This window comes from Mastomys coucha, unplaced genomic scaffold (assembly GCF_008632895.1).
Source record: "Mastomys coucha isolate ucsf_1 unplaced genomic scaffold, UCSF_Mcou_1 pScaffold21, whole genome shotgun sequence".
In the NCBI taxonomy this organism is placed as follows: domain Eukaryota; kingdom Metazoa; phylum Chordata; class Mammalia; order Rodentia; family Muridae; genus Mastomys; species Mastomys coucha.
In genome coordinates this window covers 69,817,196-69,827,597 of record NW_022196904.1, presented here as the reverse complement: position 1 = coordinate 69,827,597, position 10,402 = coordinate 69,817,196, and the positions used below count along the sequence as shown (strand labels likewise).

The 10,402-nt window shown below is 49.7% G+C and overlaps 1 protein-coding gene across 2 annotated transcripts; it reads right to left on the bottom strand.

Annotated features, from left to right (window-relative positions):
• Window positions 1-7,064: 7,064 nt before the first annotated feature.
• On the bottom strand, window positions 7,065-9,815 carry Mesp2 (mesoderm posterior bHLH transcription factor 2). Of its 2 annotated transcripts, XM_031384348.1 has the most exons (3): window positions 8,774-9,613; window positions 7,678-7,974; window positions 7,065-7,319 (listed from the first exon to the last, which is right to left on the bottom strand). In XM_031384348.1, the coding sequence occupies exons 1-2, from the start codon at window positions 9,611-9,613 to the stop codon at window positions 7,705-7,707; spliced, it is 1,110 nt and encodes a 369-aa protein (XP_031240208.1). In that variant the 3' UTR covers window positions 7,065-7,319; window positions 7,678-7,704. The 2 variants fall into 2 exon arrangements, with proteins under 2 accessions (XP_031240208.1, XP_031240207.1); XM_031384347.1 differs by having other exon boundaries at window positions 7,065-7,974; window positions 8,774-9,815.
• Between the last annotated feature and the right edge of the window lie 587 nt (window positions 9,816-10,402).

Below are 10,402 nucleotides of genomic sequence, written 5' to 3'. Positions count from 1 at the left end.
GGGGTGGGGGGGGTGTCTCTTGTTTTGGTTCTTCAAGGCGATCCAAGAAGTCCCTTTTGCTTGAGAGGAGCAAGATGGTTCTGTGTAAGGGCTGATCCCCTCATAGGCTGATTGCCTTTGAGGCTCTGCCTGTGACCACAGGTTTAGGACAGTGACTGGATAGTTGTGGTGCCTTCTTAGGGGTCTGGAATGGGACACTGTAAAAAAGCTGAGGGTAAGCTGCCTCTGTTACGCTCTGTATTTTCAGCCTTGAAGAGAGATGAAAATGTTCATATACCCCTCATTTTTTGAATAGTTAGTGTACCTGTGGGCAGAGTTCAGCAATCCGACTCAAAGGGTTTTTTCAGAGTGGAGGTGGGGGTGGCTCATAAACCACAACACTCCTGTGGAGGGCGACTTCATGAAGTTGGTTCTCTCCTTCCACTTTTACTTGGGTTCCAGGGATCAAACTCAGGCCACCAGGCTTACAAAGCTGCTCGCTGTCCTCCGAATTCTTCTGTTGGCAGCTGGGCGTGGTGTCTGTGAGCACACACGTCTCTGCATGTGTATACATGTGTGTGGAGGCCAGGAGTATTCAACAGCAGGCATCTTCCTCTCCCACCATCTACCCTGCTGATTCTCCTGTCTCCACCTCTCAGAGCTGCGGTTACTGATGTGCAAGTGCCACCCTGACTTGCTTTGGATATGGGTGCTGAGGCTCTGAACTCAGATCTTCATGTTTGTGAGGCAGGCACTTTACTGACTGAGCCATCTCTCCAGCCCCTGGTCTGATAGCTTTAGGCAAAAAGATGCAGAAGACAGGCAGGGATATTCTTTTGTGACTCTGTGGGCCCAAGTGAGGAGTCAGTTTTTTTTCAGCAAAAATACTGTCAGAGCCTGGTTGTAGGAGGCTCACCCAGCCTCAGCCCTGACTGATGATGATCTTGGGACATCAATTATTACCCACAAATATTACTTCCCAACTGGATTTTTTTTTTTTAAAGCCCTGGATGGCCTAGAACTCTCTCTATGTAGCCCAGGCTGGGCTCCACTTGCTATGTAGCTAAGAGTGGCCTTGACTTCCTGTGCCTCCTTTCTCTACCTATGTCAGAGGGTCCTTGCTGACAGAGCCTCAGCAGAGGAGATAAGGAGATAAGGAGGAAGGAAGTCAGGGAATGGTCAAGGGAATTTCCACAGCTCTCACTGGCTGTTAATCAGGCTGCTACTGTGGCTCTGACTAGCACCCAGGCCTTTTTTTTTTTTTTTTTTTTTTTTTCTGATCTGACTGACTAGCAACTGAGTTTTTGTTTGTTTGTTTGTTTTTTAATACAAGTTTCACAGAACAAAGTGATTATTATCCAAGTGATACAGAATATATGTCTGGCTTTTTATTTTATGTTCGGGGTTACAAGTTCAGTTACAATTAGAAAATACAAACAGAACAGATTTTATTCTTATTATTAGCCCTATAACTCCAACTTAAAGAATCTAAAGAATGCCCCCTCCAAAACAGACAAATTTATTATACGACAGCCTGCTTATAGCCTGCAGGGTTTGCAGTCTTAAAGCACTCCAGACAAACAGAAGATATCTGAACCCATCTTTTTGTGAATAGCAAAGACTAAGACCTAACTTCTTTTACAATGTTTCATCACCTACACTATAAAGTAGAAAACGTTTATTCTAGTCACTCTATCTTATTTACTGAATTCTATGCGCCCCTGGAGGACCCCCTATGTATAAACTACATTTTCAGAAAGCTCTAATCATATTGTATATTGTATAGGGAAGCCTTAAATCTGTAAGCCTTCTCTCCTGGCTAGTCAGGGTTTGTCAGTTATCTCTGTTTACCCTGCACCAGCTATGCCATTTGAGTTTGCTCAGGGGCAGGTACCCCAAGAAGATTCCTCATCTAGCTATGTGCTTATCTGGGCTCAATGATCCAAACAGTGGCCAAATAAAGTTAATTTTAGAATTTTTTTTCTAAAAAAATTCAGACATAAGTTTTCTCAGGAAAAGACATAAAATGAATCATAGTGCAGAAAGTCCCCAGGAATGCAACACGCAGAGACCAAAATGCAAAAGTTAGAGATAGAAGAACAGCTGTTGCAGCAGTCCGATCGCCTTTGCTGGAACTTTTGCCAAGCAGCTGTGCTGGCTTCATGACTCCTGCCATTTCTAGTGGATATGGCTGTGCCATGTCACAGAAGGCCTGACCCTTGAGAGGCAAGTACCCTCATTCCTAGCCCCATCTGGCTCCAGGCAGCCCTCCTTCCCAAGTGAGAAGGGGGTGGTCAGGTACTGGGGCCAGGAAAACTCCCAACGTGTCCCCTCCTATCTGCATATCAAAAGGCAAGAGAGGGCAAGATCCTGTAGCCAGCCTTGGTGAGGGGGGCCTGCCGGAGGTTCCCTGGGCTGCCCTAGATTAAATCTCCGGGCTCCTCCATTCCAGCACCAGCACCAACCCTTCCTGTCGCCAGTACCCAGCAGCCATGACTGGCACTTGACCTTCTGGCATTCAGCAGGGGGAGGGGTGAGACTCACCATTTTGGGTCCCTGGTGGGTTCTGGGCTCTGTGGATATCAGAGGGGAGAATTGGCTTATGAGAGAGAGAGAGAGAGAGAGAGAGAGAGAGAGAGAGAGAGAGAGAGAGAGAGAGAGAGAGAGAGATCTACCTGCAACCTCTCTTTCTTAGCTGATGGTAAATGATCATAGACTATCTTAATCTCAAGTGTTTTGTGTTTTGTTTTGCTGTTTTTAGTTGGACTTTTTCAGTGCTGTGGATCAAGCCTAATGCATACTCTGTGGTGCTACACAGCCACACTGAGGCCTGAGAGCATAGGCGCTAGTTATGACTCTATCATTGCAGGTTAGTGGTAAACTATCCTTGGAGCTGAGCTAGAGTCTGTGACACCCATATTTACAAGCTCCTATTCCCTGTCTCCTTAAAATACTGGCACTCATAAAGCCCCGTGTGGCCAGAGAATACCAAGTCCCTGAGATACCAAAAGCCTGTCCACGGGAGCTTGGCCAAGGTCACAGAGCAGAGACTAACTAGGATGCAGGCTGCCAACTGCCTGTCCAGACTCTGTCTGCCAGGACAATGAACCCCTCGTTGCCAGAAGGGATGAAGATGCCTCCAATAGACAGCAGCAGCAGCCCCGGTGGTCTCCAAATAGCATCTGAAGATTACGGATGAATCTAGAAGGGTTAGTGCAGCCTTGATTCTGAGCCAAGCACGCCCACTCCTCCAAGCCTCACCTGCCTGCAGGTAGAGCCAGCATGATATATTTTTGCAGGGCCATTGAAGTATTCAGGCAGTATGCCTTTCCTATCCTAAAGATGATAAAAGTGTCCACAGTCATCCAGACAAGCACCGACATTGTCATTCTTGCTGCTTTGAGATGGAGTTCAAGGCAGTCTGCATGAGACTCAAATTCATTGGATGGGTGGGGGCACAGGGACGTGTTACAGTTCTGAGAGGCAGGACTGAACCTGCCTGCTTCTAGGGGGGCAAAAAGAGGTGGCAGTTACTTGAGGTAGCTCTTGCTATTCCAGGAGCATCAGGCTGGCTAGCCTTCCAGGAAGCTCCAGCCAGTCGATTGTTTGGGTTGATTGAGGTGCATGGACCCCACAGGTGGTGAACACATGGAAGGTGAGGGGGGTGACCTGAAAGGAACACATGGAAGGGAACTGGAAACCGAGGCTGCCAAACTCCAGAGGATACTCATATCTCCATGTAGCTGGTAGGTGGGTACTCTCCCCACCACCCTGTGGGTCCTCAGTGCTGAGGGCTGTGGCAGGGAGCACCTCCTTCCATCCTTTTGGGAGCTCACCCTACCAAAATGTGAATCATAGAAAGCTTTGGCTGGTTCTGCCTTGGGGTCAGATCTAATGAGACCATCACGAAGACCTGCATCCTGTTGGGAAGCAGGGAGCAGCAGACTGAAGTCATGGGTGGCATACCTACACCTTGCTGGGAGCTATGGGAAGTTGTTCTCTTTCCTAGATGTCTTTCCTCAACTGGAAAATAAACGTGTGAGGAAGAACAGTAGCAGCCAATCCTATCTGGACCTCCAAGTTCCTCTCTAAGCTGGATGCTGTGTCAGGTGGGTCAATACCCAATCGAGTTTGGGAGCCACCTGACTGGGTCATAAGGGCTGCTACCACACTCAGAGATTCCATTTCTTGAGCAGGCACCATGTGCCAAGTATAGGAACCCTGAAGGGCTGGTGGAGTCTGTTATGATCTCCATGCCACATTCGAAGAAACATCCTCAAAGGAGTTTCAAAGCTCATCCACAGTTACTCAGTAAGAAAGAGCTGACTTCAGTGCACTGGAATAAGTGGGGCCTCTGTGTGTGTGTCTCTGTGTGTGTGTATGTATGTGTCTGTGTGTATTGTGTGCACATGCACTTACACACACTGTAGCATTGCCTCATCTTTCCAGGATGAATGAGTGACAGTCCCTAGGGACTGACAGACCCTGAAGTTGGAAGTAGAACACTTCTAACAGATGAGAAAAAAGAATGTACCTCTGATAATCACCTAAGTCAGTTTTCCGTTTAGGAGAGGAGGAAATTGAGGCTCAGTAGGTCAACAGACAATGGGCTGTCATATAGGGCCAAGATCCTGGTCAGGGAATCAATAACTCTCTCCCCTCCTCTCTCCACCTAGGGTATTTTAGTGACTTGTTTTTCTGATACAGAGTCTGTTGTATCCCATGATGGCCTTGAACTTGCTACATGGCTGAGTGTGATCCTCCTGCCTCCACCCCCCACCCCCTGCAGGGATTACCACCATGTCCAGTTTTTTGTGTTATTGGGGATTGAACCCAGGGCCTCCTATATGTGAGGCAAGCACTGTACCAACTGAGCTAGTCCGCATTCCAAGAATCTGCTACCCAGGAAGAAGGTTGAATTCCTAATCCTGATCTTATAAAGTTCCACTTGATCTTGCCTCCTTTGATATTCTCTCTTCAACTCTGTCTCTCCCCCAGTCAACTTAAAACATCAGCTGTACTCTTACTCTCTCTCTCTCTCTCTCTCTCTCTCTCTCTCTCTCTCTCTCTTCCGAGACAGGGTTTCTCTGTGTAGCCCTGGCTGTCCTGGAACTCATTCTGTAGACCAGGCTGGCCTCAAACTCAGAAATCCGCCTGCCTCTACCTCCCAAGTGCTGGGATTAAAGGTGTGCACCACCACCACCCGGCTTCTCTTACTCTTGCCTCTCCCACTTGCTCCTTTGCTCCCCCTCTCTCCGAATTCCCTTCCCCCCTCTCTCCATGGCCAGCCTCTACTTCTCTATTCTCTCCCTCTCTCTGCCTTTCTCTCCTTTACTACCCTAACCTTAGGCCCACCCTAAGAAGAAGTGGGGTATGGCTTCACTCATCACAACTCTCTGCCATGACAATAAACACCTTGAAACCAAACCCAAACAAAAACAAAAACAAACAAATAAAAAACCTCATCAGCTGCGAATAGATCACCATATCCTTTCCCTGGAGCCTGCTAGGCTTACTGCAGATGAAGCAACAGGACTGATGGTCTAGTAACTGAAGAACGAAGTGGTGCCCATGTGCAATCCTCATCTTCACATTTGTATTTAGAACCTAGGCACTGATTATAGGTATCCCTGCAACTGACCTGATTAATGAGGAGTCATTTCCTCCCCATAAGCATCAGGATGAATGGGGTTCCTTAAAGCTCAGATAGAAGTCCCTTGCTCTGACTGCGATCTTGCGTGTGCCTTGCCCGCTTGGTACCCAGAACGTACCATTGGAAGATGAGGCCTTGCTGGAGGACCCCAGGCTTCCTCTCTTGGCTTCTAGGTTCTGGGAGTGAGTGCTCTGATCTGTCACGCATTCTTGCTTTCATAAAATCAAAAGCAACTTGATCTAGACTGGAACCACTGGAACCTCCAGAACCATGAGCCATGAATAATGTTCTCTCTTTAGTTTAATTACAGTGACAGAAAGCAAGTTCAGTCTAGTACCTCAGAATAGGACTGGCTTTGGGGAAGGTTATTTTAAGAGGAAATTAAGATTAAATAGGGAGGAGGGACCGGGAAATGGCCGTCAAAGTGCTTGCTCTTCAACCAGGAGGATCCCCAAGACTCTTGTAAAACACAAAACAAAACAAAAAATGTAGGAGCGGCTATGGTATGTCTGAGAGGCAGAGACAGTGATCCTGAGATGGTCAGCCAGGCTAATCCAAACAGTGAGCTTCTGGGTTAGTGAGAGACAGTCCCAAGGCAGTCAAGGTGAAGTGCAGCAGTAAAGGAAGAGAGGCTTAGTCCTTCCTCTGGACTCCACTTGTGGGTGTGTGAGTACCTGCACACACACACACACACACACACACACACACACACACACACACTTCCTTCGAATGACTGGTATTCCTGTAAAAGATTATTATTACACAGATGAGAGGAGGAAGAAGAGGAAGAGGAGGAGGAGGAGGAGGAAGAGGAGAATTTCTGCAAGGTAAGGGGAGAGGTCCCAGAAACAGCTAAGCCTACCTGCGCTTTGGTCTTGGACTTCCAGCATCTAAGAACTAATGTAAGTCTCTGTCCTTCAAGCTACCCAGATGGTGGTATTTGTCACAGTGATCCACAAAACTAAAACTGGGTCTAGCTGGGAGGGGCACCTCAGAGTCAGCTTCATTTGAAACAAAACAAATAAGAAAAATGGTTTTTGAGACAACCTGGGTCTTTCTGTGCAGCCTTGGCTCCCTGGGATATGTAGACCAGGCTGGCCTCGACACACAGAGAGCTCCCTAGCTCTGTCTCTGGAGTGCTGGGATTAAAGGTGCTCACAGTACCATTTTTCTTATAACTGTGAAAGAGCCCTACCTCTCAGGTGTCTGGGCATGCACACACACTCTCAAGGCTCAGCCACCTACCACTGTAGGCCAGGTGCAGCTCCTGGCCCCTGTGCCCAGGTACAGCAAACACTGTCAACCTTGGCATGCTTAGATTGCAGAAGGGCTGGGGTGGCAGACTTCTTATCTGCCCAACAGAAAAACTTCTCCCTTTAAAAAGGCAAGGAAACATATGCCAATTAAAGAAAAATCAGAAGCAAGCAAGTTGTCGTTGGTTTTCTTTTCTTTTTTAATTATAAAACAACAATAGAACAGTCATAAAAACAGCATATAAGGTTCTGATCAGCTGTCCCCAGCAAGCAGGGCATGGACTGGCTCCGTCCTCCACACCCAGGCCATCCCATACTCAGAGCAGCTCAGCCTGCACTCTCTCTGCAGAGCTCTGAGCCTTTAGAACAGTGGTTCTCGATCTGTAGGTTGCGACCCCTTGGAGGTGGGGTAACAACCCTTTCACAGGGGTCACCTAAAACCATCAGAAAACACAGATATTTACATTATGAGTTATAACAATAGCAAAATTATAGTTGTGAAGTAGCAGTAAAGATAATTTTACGGTGTGGGGGGGGTCATCACAACATGAGGAACTGTATTAAAGGGTCACAGCCTTAGGAAGGTTGAGAACCACTGCTCTAGAAGATACTTAGAAGTGGAGGGTCTTGTCACAGCCCCCCTCCAGCCAGGGAGGGTACCCAGTGTTTATCTGTGTCAGACACTGTTTGCATGAAAGGCGTCATCTGGGAAAGGGGATCCACACCTAAGCAGAACTCAAATGTCCCAGAAGAGGCAGAAAGAGGCACTTCCAAGGCAGCCCAACCCCATACCAATGCACAGGATATAGGCAAGGCCGATTAGTAGAAGATATTCAGTGGGGGTCCTTCCAGGTCTTCCTGCCAAAGTTCAGGACAGCCACTGGGCTGCAGGCCTGAGCTGGGGCTGGGGCTGGCCACAGGAAGCTGGAGGGCAGGGCTGGAACCCTGATCCTCAGAGCTTGAAAGCACCTCTGCATTGTGGCCCCAGCAGCCCCACTGAGGCTGAGGCTGTAGTCTCTGGCATGACAGGTGGGGCAGGAGAGGTGGGCTTCCCAGGGACAGGCAGGGTTCTGGAGACACAGAAAGACTCTGCAAGAGAAACAGGAAGGATTTATAACCTGGTCACTGACTTGGAGATTTCAAACCTGGCTCTTTCCCCAGTATAGCTGGTGCTATCTGGTTGGCCTCAGGGGAACCGAACAGTGGAGCACAGAGATCAAGAACCATGGTTCTGGAGATCCATTGCAGACCTTCAAATCCTAGCTTTGCTACTCACTAGCTAGGAGAAGTCTTTTCATCTCAGTTTTCCCACCTGTAAAATGGGGGTGCTAATGCTTCATAGTGCTGTATTAGCATCATAATACATCATAGTATCCATTAGGGAAACATAGTATCACATTACCTGCATAATTGGATACAGGTAAAGTACAAAGCAAACAGTGAGTGCTTAGTAAAACTTAGTCATCAGTATAACATTTTATGGACCACAAGTCATTTATGGATGAATGAATCTCAAAGAAAACACTCAGGTCACCAGCTCCAGAAGGATCTATTCAGGAAGCGCTGTCAATACCCCTGGACCTCACTCATGCACTGAACTTAGAACTTCCTGATAGTGAAGGCCCTCACTTTCTACCCTAGCCTCTGTGTAAGTCCGAGGCCCATCCTCTCTTCCCTAAGCTGTAGTGACTGTTGCATAGCAGAGGTGGCAATTATGGCAGTGCCTATAACTGCCCAGAGCCTCATCTCTTCCCCTACAGGTGTCAAAAAGGCTACTTTCATCTGCCCTTTCATTGGGTAACCTGGGACCTGAAAAGTAGGAAACCCTGTACAAATGAGAGACCATCCACTCCAGTTCTGGGAAAACGGCAGGGGTCCTGGGACCTACCTGGTACACCTTAGTCAGCTCTGCAGGTTCAGTGGATGGTGTCCAGTGTCCAGTCTTGTTCCTAGGCTCTGGGGATATCTGCATGCCAGGACATGCTTGGGGCGGTGCCCAGTGAGAGGTGTCTGCGGCTCTTTCTAGGGACTGGTGTAAGGGTGACTGTATTTGGGGACAATAAGGAGGTGTCACCCAAGGATCCACATTGGAGAGCCTGCTTCCAAGGTTTTCAGGTGAGATTAGGGGTCCAGGACAAGCAGGCAGACACCCCCAGGCCACCCCACTACTGATGGCTGATCCCTGGCCAGGACCAAGCATCTGAGCCTGTGATGGGCTGCCGCCGTCGGGGCACTGAGGGCATCGGTGAGAGAACGCGGCATCCGCACTCCGTCGGCGCCTGCGCCGCAGACCATCCTCGCTGAGGCCCAGCAGGGCCGACAGGTGGCCGATGTAGCGGATGGCCAGGCGCAGCGTCTCGATCTTGGTCAGGGTCTGGCCTGCAGGTGCCACCGACGGCGGCAGGAAGCGGCGCAGCTCCTGCAGCGCGCGGGCGAGCGTGCGCATGCGCAGCTTCTCGCGCTCGCTGGCGCTCTGCCGCTGTCCTCCTGCGGGCGCGGGCCGCGCTCGCCTGGGCGCCGTCGGGGCGGCCTGGGTACTGCGCGCGCTGCGGGCCGGGCCTGCGGCGGCCTGTGAGGGCCGGCGAGTAGCGTAACAAGGACATGAACTGGACGAATCTGAGGACGAGGCCGGAGACGTAGAGTCCGAGTGCTGAGCCCAGCTCCAGCCCTGGGAGAGGACCCAGTGGTCGAGGCCCTGGAGGCTCTGAGGAGGAGGCGACTGGGCCATGGCTGGTGTGACTCTGGGAAGCTGGACCAGTCACCTCTAGGTCCTAGCTTTTATCTGGACTGGAGGTGTGAGGTGGTCCCCTGCCAGGTTGCAGAGAGGTGTCAAAACCCACAGAGCCCAGGGAAGGTCTGGGCAGGGGGGCCCTGGGAAAGCGGGCCCATTTGCAGAGGTGTGGATTCTGACCCCTCGAAGGCTCTAATGGAGGCCCCTGCTGCCGGGAAGTGTGGGAGGGACAATTCGCATCTGGATGGAGTTGCTAAGCTTCTCACCGAGCCCCCACCCTCACTCCGCCCCGCTACTGCAGGGTGAATACACCCGAACCCAAAACTACCACCTTGGATGGCTGCTGGGTACCTGGATGTCCCTCCTGTTCCTCACTGGCTCACTTACAGAGTGGCCACCCTTCATCATTAACCTTTAATGGGCTTTGCGCTGGATCCGACCAGCACTGTGGGCTTCCTCAGATCCCCGCATTAGCTAATTTGCTGAATGACACTCTCATTGACCACAGTACCTGTACCAGGTAAAGATGGAACCCAGCAGCCTGGAGGAAAAGAGTGGAAAGTGGAAATGGAAGAAGGTGGATGCCAAAGCCAATTTGAAGCTTTGTGTCACTTTGAAGCTACCTAATTTCTTTGAGCCTTTGGCTTTCTCGTCTCAGTAGTAAGTGCTGCACAGAGTGTCTTCTGGCCCTCCCTAGAATAATCCTGAAAGCACTTGCTATGGGTTTTAATTGTGCCTACACCTTATAAAACAGGGACTGATACAGGTGTGGTGGCATATACCAGT

Bases quoted from the DNA above. Each gene is read 5' to 3' on its own strand.
- Mesp2 (XM_031384347.1), bottom strand. From the start codon at position 9,613: ATGGCCCAGTCGCCTCCTCCTCAGAGCCTCCAGGGCCTCGACCACTGG. The intron at 7,975-8,773 runs GTAGGTCCCAGG...TTTCTCTTGCAG, and splicing joins AGCTGACTAAGGTGTACCAG to AGTCTTTCTGTGTCTCCAGA.